This window comes from Bison bison, unplaced genomic scaffold (assembly GCF_000754665.1).
Source record: "Bison bison bison isolate TAMUID 2011002044 unplaced genomic scaffold, Bison_UMD1.0 scf7180017864145, whole genome shotgun sequence".
NCBI lineage: Eukaryota > Metazoa > Chordata > Mammalia > Artiodactyla > Bovidae > Bison > Bison bison.
The window spans coordinates 8,236,110-8,255,043 of NW_011494717.1; the positions used below are offsets into that span (position 1 = coordinate 8,236,110).

The following is an 18,934-nucleotide window of genomic DNA, read 5'->3' on the forward strand; positions in this document are numbered from 1 at the left end:
AGAATTGATGCTTTTGAACTGTGGTGTTGGAGAAGACTCTTGAGAGTCCCTTGGACTGCAAGGAGATCCAACCAGTCCATTCTGAAGGAGATCAGCCCTGGGATTTCTTTGGAAGGAATGATGCTAAAGCTGAAACTCGAGTACTTTGGCCACCTCATGTGAAGAGTTGACTCATTGGAAAAGACTGATGCAGGGAGGGATTGGGGGCAGGAGGAGAAGGGGAGGTCCGAGGATGAGATGGCTGGATGGCATCACTGACTTCGATGGACGTGAGTCTGAGTGAACTCCGGGAGTTGGTGATGGACAGGGAGGCCTGGCGTGCTGGGGTTCATGGGGTCGCAAAGAGTTGGATACGACTGAGTGACTGAACTGAACTGAACTGAAGGAGACTTGTATTCCAGACTCAAATGGCATCAAATGTTGCTTCTGGATAAAGTGGTCCTCATCTCATGGGCCAGTTTGTGTATTCCTGGCCAGTCGTTGAACATATACAAGCTGGTGAGCTGGTGAGAGGTTGGACTCCTCTTTTCAATCCATATATTTGATAAATGTGATTTTTTTTTCTTTTTGGAAGCCACAGGACATCTCTTTTTAGCCTATGAAGACCTAAGAGAAATTAAATAAGGCTTTTATATTAGCTATTGCTGTATAGAGTTGGACCACAAAGAAGGCTGAGCACCAAAGAATTAATGCTTTCGAATTGCGGTGCTAGAGAAGACTCCTGAGAGTTCCTTGGACTGCGGGGAGATCAAACCAGTCAATCCTAAAGGAAATCAACCCTGAATATTCATCGGAAGGAATTTTCATTGGATGCTGAAGCTCTAATACTTTGGCCATCTAGTGGGAAGAGCCCATTCATTGAAAAAGAGCCTGATGCTGGGAAAGATTGAAGGCAAAAGAAGAGGGTGGCAGAGGATGAGATGAGATTAGATAACATCCTCGACTCAACAGACATGAATTTGAGCAAACTCTGAGACGTTGTGAAGGATGGGGAAGAATGGCATGCTGCAGTTCATGGGATCTCAAAGAGTCAGACATGACTTAGTGACTGAACAACAAACAATTGTTGTGTAACAAATTACTCCAAAATTTAGTAGCTTAAAACAATAAAAATTTGTTATCTCATACAGTTTCTGAGGGCCAGGAATCTGGAGTGACTTGGCTGGGTTGTTCTGGCTTTGAGTTTCTCATGAGGTTGCAGTCAGAATGTTGTCCAGGCTTGTAGTCATCCGAAAACTTGTCTGTGCTAGAGGATCCACTTCCAAGCTCACTCACATGACTGTTGACAGGAGTTGTCATCCTCCTGCCTCATCATGAGAGCCTCTTTGTGGGGCTGTTCCTGACATGCCAGCTGCCTTCTCCTGGAGCGAGTTATCTGAGAGACAGACCAAGATGGGAACTGCAGGATCTCTTACAGCCGAATCTAAAAAGTGACGTCTCAGAGAAGGCAATGGCACCCCACTCCAGTACTCTCGCATGGAAAATCCCATGGACGGAGGAGCCTGGTAGGCTGCAGTCCATGGGGTCGCTAAGAGTCCGACACGACTGAGCGACTTCACTTTCACTTTTCACTTTCATGCATTGGAGAAGGAAATGGCAACCCACTCCAGTGTTCTTGCCTGGAGAATCCCAGGGATGGGGGAGTCTGGTGGGCTGCCATCTATGGGGTCACGCAGAGTCGGACACGACTAAAGTGACTTAGCAGCAGCATCACTTCTGATGTATTCTTTGTTTACACCGACCAACCATGTAAATAAAAATTCAGAGAAGTGGAGTTACTGATCAGAAGTTAGGTGTAGTTGTAATTTTTTGACAGTTCATTGCCAAATTGGCCTCCATAGGAATGTACCTGTGGAGGTGCAGCAGTTTATACTCTCAGCAGCAATATATGAGAGAGCCTGTTTGTGCAGCCTCTACCACACAGTGAATGTCAGACCTCTAAGTCAAATGGTATACCTCTCTGTGGCTGTAATTTGTATTTCTTTTATGAGTGAGATTGAACATGTATCTAAGAGCCATTTGTGTTTCCATTTCCATGAACACTTTGTTCATATCGTTTGCCCATTTTTTTCTTACTGTTTCATAGGAACTCATTATGAGGAATTTAGGAAAATGTTTTAATATATTTTAAATATGTTTTAATATGTAGGAGTTTTGTATTTTTATTATTTTGAAATAATATCAAGCTTATAAAAAAGTAGCAAGTGTAGTATATGAACTTTTTTTCTTATATCAGGTAAGAAGTGATACTTTGAATTCTTTAGTGTGTATCCCCTTCAAATACAAATATTACACAAGGCATTCTACATCATCACAATACAAGCATCAAAATCAGGAAAGTCACACTGGTGGCTTCCTGATCCTATCCAATAGTCTGTACCCCTTTGACCCTAGAGAAAAACATAACCTCTGGAGCTAGCATGCGTGCGTGCTCAGTCGCTTCAGTCATGTCCAACTCTTCGTGATCCTCTGGACTATAGCCCACCAGGTTCCTCTGTCATGGGATTCTCCAGCCAAGAATACTGCTGGACTAGACTGTCTGGTTTCAAATCGTAGCTCTGCCTCTTACTAGTTACTCAATTCCTGTATACTTCAGTTTCTAATCTCACAAAAAGTACAATAATCATGCTTACTTCACAGGTCCTTATGAGAATTAATGATTAGATTAGTGGTTTGCATGTTATGAAAGCTATGTCTACATAGCTATAATATTAGGGGAAAGGTAGTTGGTAATAGAGTAAATTTTTAAGTATTTTATAGTAACCCATGGGTGAGATATCAGAGATCATAGCCTACAGTTTAAACTGCAGGTTGTTCAAATAACCCAGAAAGTCTTTTTGTTTTCTTTTTCAGATTTCAGAATGACTTCCCTCTTGACTTACACTTTAAAAAATCTTCCCAATACATCAAAATGGGCCCTCAGATTTTGTAAGTTTCATTTGTTCTTTGTTTTTAAGATTAGACTTGAATGTGTAAGCATCTTGTGCAAACATGGAATTGTACTGCTTTTTGTAAACACTTGATTTTGTCTTCCAGGTATGAGACCTCTGAGCAGTTCCTCCCAGCTACAAGCTGCCGCAGGTACAGTCATTTGTAAAAAATAAAAATATTTCTGATTTAAAAGTTAGATTATAGGATCTAGATTTGTGAATTTTGAATAAAAACAAAAACTAATTTTCTAACTCTCCCCTTTTTATGATCGATAAGAACATCACTGTTGCCTTCAAATTAAAACAATACAGGACCAATCAGTAATGATAGTGCATGGTGTAAGGTGGCTTGAGGATGTTGGCAGGAGGCTTCTTTCTGGGATCTGGAGCCTATGGAGTCACTGAGGTTCTGTGTTTGTTCATTTGTTCTTTGTTAGTTTGCTCAGGTTCTGGCTGGTTAGTTTACTCAGCTATGGGCTGTCAGTCCTAAAGATGCATGTGTGCGAGTCACTCATGTCCAACTCTTTGTGGCCTCACAGGTTGTAGCTCACCAGGCTCCTTTGTTCATGGGATTGTCCCAGGCAAGAATAATGGAGTGGGTTGCCATTTCCTCCTCCAGGGGCTCTTCCTGACCCAGGGATCTAACCGGTGTCTCCTGCATTGGCAGCTGGATTCTTTCCCGCTAAGCCACCAGGGAAGCCCCAGTCCTAAAAATGATTGTGAAGCCAAAAGTTAACTTTTTACACTTTCAGTGACAGGCTTCTGTTACTGAGTATCATCTTAGTGCATGTGCAAGAGGATGCATACCTGAAATAGGTGTGACTAGTTAATAAAAGAAGGTTGTTTAGTCAATATGAAGTGAAAAAAGAAATTTGTTGATACTATATGGTCTTTTAGACCCTTGGTAAACCCAGCGGATTAGGCTTCTTCACTGTTGAATACATACTTTTGTAGAACCTGCGGTAGTTTTGTATATTCACTTGCCTGGGTCCTATATTGATCTATGACTTCTGATTTTGGTCTTGTTGTGGTATTTCTACCTGGATAATCACTTAATTAAAAAAAATACCTTACCAAGATTCAGAAGAACTCTGCTTTGATTCAGTTCTACTTCTTTCTGGGCAGTTTGACCTTCAACTCATCATGTCATTTCCCTGCTTTATAGTTTTTTATCTAACAAAGAATAATAATTTTAGCCATGTTAACCTCAAGTAGTTATTAAGATATCTCAAACACTTTGAAATCTGTAAATTCAGTGGAAATACAAGATGATATTTTATATTGTTTTACATATAGTGTATTCCCAGGGGTCTGTTATTTAATCCCACCCAGAAAAGTTTCATGTTGTCATATAAAAAATATATTTTCTTTGGCTTCTAAACTCTAACTAGAATATAGATATGTATTAACCTCACAAAGAATAATAATAATTCCTTTCCATCTCATTTCACATTTCACCTAATTCTAATGTTTACTCAGGAATTCTTATTGCAGTCACACAGATAGATCTGTTTCTTGCCAGCTGGGAGAAAGTCACATTGAATACCACGTTAAATACCATTTTTCTGGCATTTAGAATATTCTTATTTATATTGCTCTTAAACAGTTTTTGTGTTTCTCTCTCCCCAACTATATTGTAAACCTTTGTGAGACTTAAGCCTTGTCATGTTACTGGTGTTTAACACTGTCCTACAAGTGGTTTGTTTTAACATTGATATTGATAGTGGTACAAGAGGGCACATGTTAAGACAAAGGAATGTGATCAGCTGATTTGATGGGAGGAAAAGGGAATGTACTCGTGCTGAACAGGCTTTAGTTTGCAATAGGGCAGCAGAGGGCATAAAGAGGGAACTTGGGTTTTACTTTCCATATTTTAGTATTATTTATTTTTTTCTTTTTTAACCACCACTCATGTTTTGTTTTTTTAATTAAAACATTAGAGAAAGGTTGCTTTTTAGACGTTACAAAATAGCTACACAAATTGAGTCAGACAGAGTCAGGAAGCGTGCTAGGTTTTTGTCAAATTGCAGTAGTCACCAACCAGATGCCTTTATTTCTACATAGAAAAGCAAGAGTATTAAGGTATTAAGGGCAGACTTAATTGGTTGCTTTCAGTGAAATGGATTGTCAAGCACTTGATAAAAATAATTTGTTAATGGCATAAGTGATATTATCACTAGGTATAATCTCTATATTTGCCTTAAATTTTATTTGGAAACTTGAAAATGCTCACTAATTTCTTAATCCTTTTTTTTTTAGTTGTAGTGGTTTGGTAAATGACTAATGCAATTTGGCATGGAGTGATAAAATCCCTCTTAGAATGTCTATCTTTAAAAATGTAAAAACTTACCTGACTTCTTGTATTTTAATTAATTTTTTCTCTGAACTTTATCTTAAAGCTTCCCAGACTAAATCGAAAAAAACCCTAGCCAAACCCAACATAAGGAATATTGTGGTGGTGGATGGTGTTCGCACTCCATTTTTGCTATCAGGCACTTCGTAAGTATGAAATGATTCTGTTACTTGTTATTCCTTTTTTTCTTTTTTCTCTCCAGCTGTATTGAGGTATGATTAACAAATAAAAACTGCATATATTTAGGTTATACAATGTGATTGTTTTTTAAGGAATACAATGTGACGATTCAATGTATATTGTTGTTCAGTCACTAAGTTGTGTCCGACTCTCTGCAACACCATGGACTGCAGCACGCTGGGCTTCCCTGTCCTTCACTATCTCCTGGAGTTTGCTCATGCTCACGTCCTTTGAGTCAGTGATACCATCCAACCATCTTATTTTCTGTTGCCCCCTTCTCCTGCCCTCAGTCTTTCTCAGCATCAGGGTCTTTTCCAGTGAGTTGGCTCTTCGCATCAGGTGGCCAAAGTTTTGGAGGTTCAGCTTCAACTCAGTTATCCCAATGAATTGTCGAGGTTGATTTCATTTAGGATTGACTGGTTTGATCTTGCTGTCCAAGGAACTGTTAAGAGTCTTCTCTAGCACCACAGTTTGAAAACATCAATTCTTTGGCACTCGGCCTTCTTTATGATTCAACTCTCATACCCGTACATGACTACTTGAAAAACCATACCTTTGACTATATGGACCTTTGTGGGCAAAATGACGTCTCTGCTTTTTAATACACTGTTGAGGTTTGTCATAGCTTTTCTTCCGAAGAGCAAGCTTCTTTTAATTTCATGGCTGCAGTCACCATCCGAGTGGTTTTGGAGCTCAAGAAAGTAAAGTCTGTCACTGTTTCCCTTTTTTCCCCATCTATTTGCATGAAGTGATGGGACTGAATGCCATGATCTTAACTTTTTGAATGCTTACATTTAAGCCAGCTTTTTCACTCTTGCACCTTCATCAAGAGGCTGTTTAGTTCCTCTTTGCTTTCTGCCATTAGAGTGGTGTCCTCTGCGTATCTGAGGTTGTTAATGTTTCTCAAGGCAATCTTGATGCCAGCCTGTGATTCATCCAGCCCAGTACTTCACATGATGTACTTTGCATATAAGTTAAATAAAGAGAGTGACAATATACAGTCTTGATGTACCCCTTTCGCAATTTTGAACCAATCTGTTGTTCCACGTCTGGTTCTGTTGCTTCTTGACCTACATTTAATGTGTATCTACATTGTGAAATGATTACCACAATCAAGTTAATTAACATATCCATCACACTATATAGTTTATTTATTCCTTCTTTTAAGGTGTTTTCAAAAGGAACCTTTGTGAATTAACCCAGTAGGTAATACTATTGCTGAAAGTGTTAGTCACTTAGTTGTGTCCAGTGCTTTGTGACCATGTGGACTGTAGCCCGCCAGGCTCCTCTGTCCATGGAATTCTCCAGGCAAGAATACTGGAGTGGGTTGCTATTCCCTTCTCCTGGGATTTTCCCAACCCAGGCATTGAACCCAGGTCTCCTGGATTGTAGGCAGATACTTTACCATCTGAACCACCAAGGAAGCCCCTAATAATATTGCTGGTCAACTAATATATAAACAATATTTTCATGAAATTAATACAGAATAAGGCAAGTCAGTAGTGAAATAGAGTGGCAGAATCTGTTTTTCATCTTTTCTCATGAGCTAGTCTAGTGTAGTGTTAGACTGAACTAGCTGTATTTTGAAAACCTAGTGTGGAACTAGGTAGCTTGCTTCCAACAGATGCCCTTTCCTCATCTGGAGAGAAGTACATTGTTTCTGTGCCTCTTCAGAAGTTTAAATACTGAGGCCATGGGCCCATGGGCATCTTGAAGGGACTTTAATCTGCCGCTTTGGCTTTCTGGAAGTTATCAGAATTGGAGTTGATGGACTGGTCCAAATCCTGGTATAGCACAACCCCAAATATATAGAATAACAATGGTCCTAGACCAACCTTCAAGGCCCCCAGAACCTAACTACTGTTCCCCCTAGACTTCCTTTCTCCTTTTCTGTTCCCCACTGAGGCCCAGTCTTTCTAAAAATTGATGATGGACTTTGGGAACTAAGTGAAAATTAAATGAAACATTTAGTTGTATTCTGTTAAGATTTTTTGATGTTCATGTTTTGAACTAGCAGTCACTAACTTAAAAATAAGCTAAGAAAAGTTGAGTATCTGTTAAAATTAATGAGACCTTTCTATACTAATATGAAAAAATCTTGAAGATACGTTAGGTGTAAAAAGCAAAGTTCAGAGCATTGTGTATAATGCCACCATTTATGGAAGATACAGATGTGTGTGTGCATGTGTGTGTATGTATATGTATGTGCACGCATGCATGCATGTACATACAGAAACAAGAAATATTCATTTTTAAATAGTGGTTTAGGACCTAGAGAATATCTTCTTAGGTAAGTAAATGGTGAAGATTCTTCACCCTCTTTTCTCAATATAATAACTTTCTTGTATGGACACAACAGTAGTAAGAATAAGAACCTGAAGCTTTAGCAGCAGAGTGGATCCTTATTGTACTTAGCAGCAGCAGGGTAGGAAAAGAAACTTCCATCAAGAGAAGAAAATTCTTGACTAGAAAGGCCATTTTGTGGTAAAGGCTGTTTGTATACTGTGTAGAAGTTTGATTCCAACTGTTTGACTAGCTGTTAAAAAAACATGAACATGCTCAAAGATATCATTTACACATTTCCTTTGATAGTTGGTATCAAACTACCAAAGGTGAAATTTGAGATATTCAGCACATTGGTATATGCTATATTCCTTTTGTTATTTTTTATTAGTATGTTTTAGTTTAATTTAGAATCCTAATTGAGGAAGAAGATAAAGTTCATGAGTAATTTAGTAGCACAGAGAAGAATGTTGAGTAATGGTAGGCAAATATAGTTAATAGAGAAGAAGGAATAAAAATTTTAAGGTACTATTCATGTGCAAAACAAAAATGACTAAAAATAATACAAAGAGAAGAATTTATAAAGAAGACAAATAGTTAAATCATATTATTAATCTTATGATTGAGGTAAAAATGAGTCTTCTAAAATAGAAAATGACTTTCTAGATGGAAAAAGATCTTTTTCTGTTTAATTTGAAGAAGCTTTGCTTTCAACTTGTGTCACTTGAAAGACCTATAGGTCTTTTGGAAATATTTTGGAAGCACTCTTAGGAATATACTCCAGCCGTGGCATGTGGGAATCTTTCAGCATCCTGGCTGAGAGGGAGTTATAGGAGCATGAGAAGAAAAATTGTAAAATGATAGATAATTGTGGTTTAGGCATTTTAAAATTGATACACTTTTGCCCAAGTTACTCTGCTCTAAATTGTAGGGAACTGGTTTTCCCTATAAAAGATTTTTAAAATCACTGATGTGGGGAGGGAGGAGGGAGGAGGGTTCAGAATGGGGAACACATGTATACCTGTGGTGGATTCATTTTGATATTTGGCAAAACTAATACAATTATGTAAAGTTTAAAAATAAAATTAAATTAAAAAAAAAATCACTGATGGTTCTTCTAGTTATTCACAGTAAAAATAAAAACATTTCTGAATTTTCAGGTTTTAATTTTCAGGAATTTAAAGAATAAATATTCTTATTTAATCCAGATGCATCTGGAACATTTCAGTTCCAGGAAGTAAAGAAATGCTTAGAAAAAGGGGCATGCCAAAAAAACACAGGGCCAACCTAAAATAACTTCCAATGACAAAAATTAGGAAAATTTGATTAATAAAATAAATTATAATAGTATAATATTATACTATAACTCAAAACATGAGATATCTATGACTCCAATCTGATATAAATAAATGATTGAATAAAGAAATAAAAGAGAAAAGACAAGTCTTTCTTCAGTTTCAATTAATAAATACAGAAGGAATGAGGAAAATAGATAAATCATCACAGGAATAGCTGCTGCAACCAGGATCTAGGAATGAATGCTAAAATTCGTGGGTGAGAAAGGTTAAGAAGGAACAAGATATTGGCATAGCCTCAGTTCTCTCCCTTGAAATGTTTATTAACTACTGTGAGGATTTTAACATGTGTCCACAAATTCTTTGTTACTTTTTCCACTAGGAAGTGGAACTTAATTCTTCCCTTGAGTAAGGGCCAGAAGTGACTCTCTTCTAATAAATTGAGTTCAGAAAGGGAAAAATAATGAAGAAAACTGGCAGACACTGCTTCAACTAAGTGATCGAGTTAGTATCACTAGAAAGAAGTCATGTTGCTATCAAGTTCACTCTGATAAGAAGCAGAGGGTATTTTACCTCTGTGATACTCTTCCCTGGTGTCCATAACCCCAGTCTTCCAAGTGTCAAGGTCAAGGAGGATAAGGAAAGACTGAGAAACTGTCACACACTGGAGGAGATTAAGGAAGCATGACAAGTAAATACATGGATTGGAACCTGGAACAGACCAGTAATAGGGAATTAGTGGAAAAACTGATGTGGTCAGATCAAGCTTATCGAGTAGTATTGTGCTGGTGTTAATTTCTTAGTTTTGACAAGTGCATCATGTTTACATAAGATTAGCATTAGAGGAAGCCGGATGAAGGGTATGAAGGAACTCTGTTCTATCTTTCCAATTCTTTGTAAAACCTCAGATAACTTCAAAACAAAGTTTTCTTTAAAAGTCCTAATATATCCCTCATGTCCCTTTAGACATCACAAAATAACTAAAGAATTTTTAAAAAATAAAATAAAAGGGAACTTAAAACAGTGGGGTTTAGTTTTAAAGAATATTTGCCAATGTCATGTTGAACAGTAAGACAGTGGGCAGGATGAGTCAAGACTTGTCAGAGTTTTAAGGATGACAAATAGCAAAGTCACACTGTTACTTTGGAATGATGTTAAGTGCTTTTATATTAATAGCAACTTATAGTTAGCTTATTTCTTTAGATATTTCAAATAGAATGAAAAACATTTTTTATTAAAGCTCTAGGCTTTTGGTTAAATGATTTATTTTCTTCCTCCAGATATAAAGACCTGATGCCACATGATTTGGCTAGAGCAGCACTTTCGTAAGTAAATGCAGTTGCATTTTAGATCTTATTTACATTTGAAATAGCATGTCTAATAGAATTCCCATAGCTAAGATATGTTAACTTTATGTGGTGAGAAAAAACACTTAGTAGATTTTATAAGATTCATATAGTCTTCATTTTAGCCATGTGTGCTACACAAATTCAAGCAGGTGGTGAATGTCAGTGATCTTTATTTTGCAGGCTTGACGATCTCTTGGCATGATAGTATTCCTTAACGTACTGTAGCTAGCTGCAGATTATAGTGTAGGACTAGATCAGGCTAAAAACCAATATGTATATTTAATGGTTACCTCAGAAACTTCATTACTATATGAGGATAGCTGAACAGATTATGCAAATACAGATGCAGAACCTGTGTATACAGAAGACCAACTGTACTATGCCATTTTTACCTAATGGACATAAGCATCCTCAGAATTTCGTATCCCTGGTGGGGTGGGGGTGGAGGTGTGTATTTATCTAGAAAGAAGCCTAGAATGAGACATGAAGATTCCTCATTTTAGTTTTAGTAATTGTTATCATTTTGCCAATGGTGCTATGCTTAGTCGCTCAGTCATGTCCAACTCTTTGAGACCCCATGGACTGTAGCCCATCAGGACCCTCTGTCCATGGGGGTTCTCCAGGCAAGAATACTGGAGTGGGTTGCCATGCCTTCCTCCAGGGGATCTTTTCAATCCAGGGATTGAATCCAGGTCTCCTGCTCTAATTTTTTTTTTTTCCCCAGACCAGGATCTGGTCAGAATTCATATTATTATGCAAATGAATGTATATCTTTAGTCTCTTTTAATTTAGGACATCCCCCCAATCCACCCCCCATGATAATGACTTTTTGAAAGGTCCAGGCCAGCTGTTTGTAGAATGTCCCACATTCTGAATGTATCTTTGTAGTAATATTTAACTTTCCTCGGTGAATTTCTTATAAACTGAAAGTTAATCTCTAAGCTTGATTAGATTCAGGTTAAACATTTTTTGGTAAGAATGCTTCATAGGTAAAGCACATGGCTATTGCATCATGTCAAGAGGCACATGATGTGTAATGTTAAATCGAACCCTTTGGTCAGAGTGGTCAAACCACCAGATCTTTTGGTGATAAACGTGCATTTTTTTTCTTTTGCAATTAGTAAGTTATCTGTAAGGTGATATCTTAAGACCATATTCCCCAGCAACCTTTGACCAAGTGACTTTAGCATTCATTGATAATTTTTGCCTGGATTAGATATTATGTTAGAGATTATACAATTTCGACTTTACTTATTCTTTTATTCCTCCTATATTTATTGGTTGGTATTTTTATGTAAAGAGCAGCTTTCCTTTTCAAAAAAATGATGTGGTTATATTGATATTTCAAATTTAAATTTAACATATTTGGGATTTTACTTCATCTCTTTAATTTTCTAGTTGTTTCTCTTTTCTTTTTGACTGAAAATTTTGGTTTATGTATCTGTTTTATCCTATTCCAAATTATTTTTTTCTTTCATTTTTAATTGGAATATTGTTGATTTACAGTATTAGTTTCAGGTACAACAGAGTGATTCAAAATTTTTATAGATTATATTCCAAATTATTGATGATTCTTTCTATTTAACTTCTTATTGCCAATTGAGCATCAAAAGTTGACTTTTTAAATCAGTCTTTAATTTATTTGATAATGTGCCACATGCTTGTCAAATTAAGGAAAAGATAGTCTCTACTTTTTTTAATTCAAAGTTAACCTTTTAACCAGAGTTAAGTGTAATGTTTTATGTGATTGTCTGTTGCACTGTCTTGAACGTATGAAATGTTTCTTTGCTTTTAACTTCTGCTTGCAGGGGTTTGTTGCATCAGACCAGTGTCCCAAAGGATGTTGTTGATTATATCATCTTTGGCACAGTTATACAGGAGGTGAAAACAAGCAATGTGGCTAGAGAGGTGAGTCAAACTTTATGTTGTTTGAAGAGATTGATAGGAGAATCAATTTGAATTTTAGTTAATAGAATTTACTCTTTAAAAGCTATTAAAATTCACTAAAGTTATATTTAATTTAAAATGTGATTTTACTATTTGAATTATTTTATATTTAAAAAAATTATAAATCAAATGATGTACACTTTACTAGTATATGTTTATGCTATATTATAAATCAAATCAATTATTTGAGCTGGTTTTGGATATGTTTGTGTTTCTTTTAGGAAAACAGAGATTTGGGCAAAGCATGGCTGATGTGACTTTTTGTAATGTGAGATATAGCGACCTCCAATCAACTTAAAATTTCCATTTTACAGAGAACTTATTTCATACCCATGGTTTTTGTTGGAGGGAGTTGTGCTTATTCATTTGTTCCCTTTGACTAGTGGACACATAGGGCATTTTTTTTTCTTAACTAGTTCATAGAAGTTTACCTTTACCCCAGTTGGCAGAGCTCCACGTACTGTTTATTGAGCAACTGAGATAATGAGAGGCCTTGGCACTTCTGCGGCATGTCCCACAGTCATTTCGTAATGAAGACTCCAAAAACGTTTTCTGAGCTTTGTTTCCATTCGCAAGTGGCTATTTGGATAAAGTTGGCTCCAAAGCACATTTCAGTGTGCTGAGCATTTTCTGTATTTCTAGTTTGTGCTTGTCATACTATTGCGTTCAGTATAGTTGGAAGGGCTGTAACTTTCACCACTGTCAGCCAAGAGAAAGGAAAAGGAGTAGGACTGGAAGTATGTGTTTTGTCCCACCTTTTTACTCATCAGTAAATGTGCAAAAGTAAATGTTCAAACTGTTGAAGGCCTGGTGTTACTCAAGTCTACAATAATCAACTGCTATTGTATATTGTAAGGGAGGCAGGAAAGAATTAAGAACAGGAAGAGGTTTTTTTCCCCACCTCCTAATTTTTTGGAGTTTTCTTGATCTTCACACTTCTAAATGTATCAAACATGACAATTTCATGAATATATCAAATTATTCATAATACATTTTCAATTCTTATATTCTAGGGAAAAAACCAAAGTGACTCTTAAAGGAGCACTTAAAAGTAAATGTTGAATCTGTTTCAATTTTCTCTATATATCTATTCTTGATATATCTAGATATATATATCTAGCCTTATTTTTTTCTAAATTTTTTTTCTGGAAATTTTATATCCATGTGCAAATCTCAGCTATTGATTGACATGTGGTAGATCCCTCTCCTGGCCCTGTACTAATAATACTGAAGGCTGAATTCAGGGAATATAAGAATGTCTTTTTAAAGTTGTTTTGCAACCTGAAGGCTGCTGTGACTTCCAGCAAGTGTAATAATAAAATCCTGAAAGGCTTCTGATGCTGAGTTCCCATGAACCTGACTTTAATGAAAGCCTCAGCTTATTTCCCTGCTCTCCAATTTACCTAAGAGACATCTTCCTCCTTTCCCTTCATTGCACCATCTAGAGCCTAAGCTTGCCTTGAGATCTATTCAGACTTTAAATAGAAGCACGGAGACAAGGTTCACCAGCAACCACTTCTATTTAAAGTTCCTTCAGTCCTGAGAGTCACTTGGAGCCAAGGGTGTGACACTTGCTAGAAAGGATTGCATGAGGATCAGGCCAGTACGACCTGAGTGCCCTTTACCCTTGCCTTACTGGGGAGCTCTTCTCCCCTTCCCGGTGGAGACTTGCCTTTCTCTTCCTTTTGGGTTGGTTTACATCAAGAGGCTGATGTGCAGTTGCCAATAGGTACTTTTCAGCAAAGTGAAGTATAAAGCTGAAAATCAGTTAAGAAACTGAACCCTCTGATTTCGGCTTTGGAAGCGTGTTAATCTTATCAAGTGATAGGAAATCCTGTATTCTGAGGATTGTTAAATAGTTTCAGAGAAAATTAATTCCCTCAATAGGAACCAGAATTTCATAGTAAGTGGTGGTGGTCGGGGACATGAGGTGTTGAGAGTTTTGTTTTTAAAGTGAAACTTTAATATTATAAAAATAAGTATTGAATATTTGATTTTTGCACCTATGCATCAGTTCTTTACATGAACAAAAATAGAATCAGGCGTTCATTGTTTTTTTTGGCAGTGTAATTAACTCAATAAATAGCATAATAAAATATTAGATATCCTTTTTCCATTTTTGCAAGATTAATGGAGGGCCTCAGTTTTTCTCAAGATCCTTCAAATTAATTCTCTTTTGAAACACCTCTTATGTCATCTTCCTGACCAGTTTCCTTGTTTCCAGTTGTTAACTTGTCTAGTCCTTATTTTTCAGAGACTCACTTGTAGCCAAAGCAGTTTTCCAAAATTTTTTCATTCACTTGAACTCTTGGATACTTGGCATGTTTTCCAACTCGGCTTTGCTTTGGATTGACAGTGAGCTGTCTGAAATATCAGGCAGTCAGTGAAAGTAGAGACGAATGTAGAGCAAGCCAGGGACCTGTGTGGGAATCTGTTGATGAATGGTCAGTTCTTTAGAAATTATTTTCATATCTGAAAACTTTGCTTTACTTCTAAGCCTTATAACTGCAGGAACACAGGTCATGAGAATCTCACCCCATGATATATTTCATCATTCCACCAACCATATGTAGCAGGTTTACTTTAGGTCTATTTGAAAATTTAAATGAGTTAAAATCAAATTATATATTAATGTTCTTAGAAGTGCTGGGGAAAGCATTGCTAAGAGAGGAGGTGAACTGCCAGAGGACTGTAGGTTTGTATACCACACTAGAAAATCACTGCAAGGAATTTGGCAGTGCTTATTAACAGCTAGATAAAAAATTCGTAAACCATTTCCATAATGGGCTTAGTTGTATTTTAAATATTCCTCTGTGAGATGTTAGCTCCTTTCCTGATTTACCATACAGTGAAGTACTGCTCACAGCATTGCTCACAGTGAAGTACTCACTCACATATTGCACTTCCTTTGTAAGTGATCATTGCATTCACTGTATTTCCTGAAGGCTGCCCTCGGAGCTGGCTTCTCTGACAAGACTCCTGCTCACACTGTCACCATGGCTTGCATCTCTTCCAACCAAGCCATGACCACAGGTATGTATTTTTTTGACAGCAGAAGGTACATGTTGGTTCTCCTTTGTCTTTTCTATGATCATTAAACATTATTCTTAACAGAAATAAATGATCTCTGAATTTGTGTGTTTCAGAAAATACGGTAGCATTTACATTTTTTTATTTTTGACAGTAGTTCTCCACCTTTTTCTTGCCCTCCATACCTGAGGACCACAACTATTTGTGTAATGTCTCCATCAGTAGTGTGGCTGGCTATCACAGGGATTATTAACTGCAGGGGGTGCTTCTGGATTGGAGGCAGGAGGAGTTTATCACCTGCTAGGTTTTAAGATTAGGTGATTCTAGCATGATACTCCCCCATGAAGATGGTGGCCCTCCCTCCACCATCATCATAGCAATAAATCACTGACTTGGATGGTACAGCTCTTTGCTCTACTTTTCCCCCACATCTTCGCCTTTTTATAATTATTTACAAATTCTCACAACAAACTTAGCAAATCTGTGGAACATTTTGTAACACCAGCCCTTACTGTGAAAAGACAGGAAACCTGAAAGATACAGTAATCATGTGCTCTCTTAGTGACATCAAGGCCAAGTGGCCAGTCCATCATAAAGGTGGCAGGGAATAAGCTGGAGGCAGAAATGGGGGCATTCTCCACTCTGCACAGCATGTGACTGCTTCCAGTTAGAGCAACATAGTACTTGCCAGTGGCCAAAGGGCAGAGGGCAGGGGGCTGCCTTACATCTAAAAGCCATACTTTATCTAGCTTGTAGTAGAAACTGAAATTATAGGAAAAAGAGTTGTTACCAAAACTGAAGCTGGAAACGTGTGAAATATGCCACATGTTCTGCTTTAGAATATGATTTGTTTGAGAATTGGTCCAGTGGATACTTCCAAAAGTTGATGTCCCTGTAGCCTGAATGAAATTTGTTTTCTCTAGTGCACTGAATGTATTTTGAGTCAGTCAAAAAAATTATCCTAATCCCTCTGAAAAGATAAAAACCTGAATTACACATGTTGTACAGTGCTAATAACTATTGTACAATTTTTAAGTCAAGCCTAAATTTAAGGGAAAAAAAAGAAGCTTAAATTACCAGAGGTCTGTTAGTTTATGCAAAAGATGCTCATGTGCATATGACCTGTGCCCATGCCCCGTAGCTGTCGGCCTGATTGCTTCCGGCCAATGTGACGTGGTCGTGGCAGGTGGTGTAGAGTTGATGTCTGACATCCCTATTCGCCATTCAAGGAAAATGAGGAAAATGATGCTGGATCTCAATAAGGCCAAGACTCTGGCTCAGCGACTCTCTATAATCTCTAAATTCAGATTGAATTTCCTATCGCCAGAGGTAAGACTCGTGAATGCTAACATAAAGACTTATGTTGTCAAAGCATCCCACTGCAGAGATTTAGATAGATAAGATGGCATGGGTTCAGTTATGTTCTATAGCTGTGAATTCTGTTAGTTACAAGGAAAGGTTAATTATTAGGTCAAGACAGAGAAAAAATAGCAGTTAGAAGATTTGAATTTGGAAGCCCCTTTTTTAGAGATGCCTTGCGGACAAAGAACTTCCCTTGTCCTAATCCTGATTGATCGTAGACTTTAACTTCCCCAGATAGCCCTAGGTGTGGTATAGCACCTGTTAACAGTGTACCTGGTCCCGAACATCTCCTTTCCCAGCTTCCTGCAGTGAGTGAGTTCTCCACCAGTGAGACCATGGGCCACTCTGCAGACCGACTGGCTGCTGCCTTTGCTATTTCTCGGGAGGAGCAGGATGAATACGCATTGCGCTCTCACAGCCTGGCCAAAAAGGCACAGGATGAAGGACTCCTTTCTGATGTTGTGCCCTTCAAAGTACCAGGTAGAACAGCTCGCTCAGCTTTGTAAAGGGAAATGCTTCTTGATATTGTTAGAGAGTTCTGAATTTCTTCTAAAACTCCAAAAACCCTAAGTGATTTTCAATGAATATTTCCAAAATACTCAGCTTTTATTCTTAAATATTGACTCAGGTTTCAATTTTTGTTGTAACATACGTAAGCATTTTAAAGAGATGTTTTGTAAGTCTCCTTTAGGTCTGGCAGATATATTTTAGTTCTTACGTGCATGCCTGTTTTTAAAGTTCTGTATTTATAAGTCTTCTGTAAAGAAGAGCCAAAAGTAAATGAATATCTTAAGAAAATAAGTGATCCTTTTTAATGTTAAATCATTTAGATTATTTCCCAAATGTCCTAAGAGTTTGCTTTCGTATTTGGTAACATCTTGATAACTATAAAGAGCCTTCTTTTTAGTGAATAGTTATGGTTTACATTTTATTTGTTCTTGTAATTTTAAAGCATATTTCTCTGTAGAAGATATATAATGCTTATTGAGCTTAGAGTTAAAAATTCCATATTTTTATAGGAAGAGATACAGTTACACAAGATAATGGGATTCGTCCTTCCTCTCTGGATCAGATGGCCAAACTAAAACCTGCATTCATCAAGCCCTATGGCACAGTGACAGCTGCAAATTCTTCTTTCCTGGTAACTATGTGTGCTATATGTGTTTACTAGTGATCTTTTATATTTGTGTATTCTCAATAGGAAAGCCTAAAATATATGTACTTGTGTGTATTACGAATAGAGACTTAAAAACATACTTACTCAGACTTCCCTGGTGGCGATGTGGATAAGAATCCACCTGCCAATGCAGGGGACACAGGTTCAATCTGTGGTCTGGGGAGATTCTGTAGGCTGTGGAGCAACTAAACTTATGCACCACAACTATTGAGCCAGAGCTCTAGAGCCCACCAGCCGCAACTACTGAGTGAGAGAGTCATTTCCTAGGCAGGTTGATAAGTCTAGGGGTCCCCAAAGAGAGAGGGGTCTGGAATTCTCAAGGAGGAAGAAAGGACAAACTTTCTTTTTTTTCCTCTACATTCCTTAGGATTATATAACAATAATGTATCCTGCCTGAGGACAGTCTCTGGATTAAACCTTCTAGCTAATCCTGTTATCTTAAAATGTAAATTATGGGAGTAGGTCTGCTGAGGTCTTTACAACCTCCAGACATTCTTTTGATTCCTTGTAACGACTAATTGGAGAGTATATAACTACATTGCTAACCCTAACACTTTCTGCCCCCTTCTAGCTTTCTCTATCTCCTTTATATTTTAATAAAACTTTAGTACACAAAAGCTCTGAGCGATCAAGCCTTGTCTCTGGCCCCGGATTGAATTCTCCTCTGGAGGCCAAGAATCCTGGCATCTTTTTGTGGTTCAGCAACAACTTTTCATGAGCCCACCTGCCACAGTTACTGTTGGCCACAGCCCACATGCCTAGAGCCTGTGCTCCACAACAAAGAGAGCCACCACAATGAGATGCCTGCCCACCACAACTGGGGAGTAGCCCCCACTTGTCACAACTAGAGAAAGCCCTCACGCAGCAACAAAGACCCAACACAGCCAAAAATAAATAGAATATACTTATCTATTACAAACACTATTAAAACAGAATCCGTTTTTAAAACCATAAAAATCAACTGATCTAGTCACCATTCTAATACAAAAACACTGTTCTCAAAAAAAAAAAAAAAAAAAAGCTGTTCT

The 18,934-nt window shown here is 37.5% G+C and overlaps 1 protein-coding gene across 6 annotated transcripts in view; it reads left to right on the forward strand.

The window, feature by feature from the left end:
• HADHB (hydroxyacyl-CoA dehydrogenase/3-ketoacyl-CoA thiolase/enoyl-CoA hydratase (trifunctional protein), beta subunit) overlaps positions 1-18,934 on the forward strand; it is a 30,316-nt gene that overhangs the window by 3,661 nt on the left and 7,721 nt on the right. For all 6 annotated transcript variants that reach the window (XM_010840590.1, XM_010840587.1, XM_010840592.1 and 3 more), the window contains 9 exons: positions 2,854-2,928; positions 3,037-3,081; positions 5,330-5,429; positions 10,322-10,366; positions 12,199-12,298; positions 15,283-15,370; positions 16,509-16,696; positions 17,029-17,209; positions 17,749-17,870. In XM_010840590.1, the coding sequence (XP_010838892.1) occupies positions 2,862-2,928; positions 3,037-3,081; positions 5,330-5,429; positions 10,322-10,366; positions 12,199-12,298; positions 15,283-15,370; positions 16,509-16,696; positions 17,029-17,209; positions 17,749-17,870 (936 nt within the window). In that variant the 5' untranslated portion in view covers positions 2,854-2,861. The remainder of the gene's footprint in view (positions 1-2,853; positions 2,929-3,036; positions 3,082-5,329; positions 5,430-10,321; positions 10,367-12,198; positions 12,299-15,282; positions 15,371-16,508; positions 16,697-17,028; positions 17,210-17,748; positions 17,871-18,934) is intronic.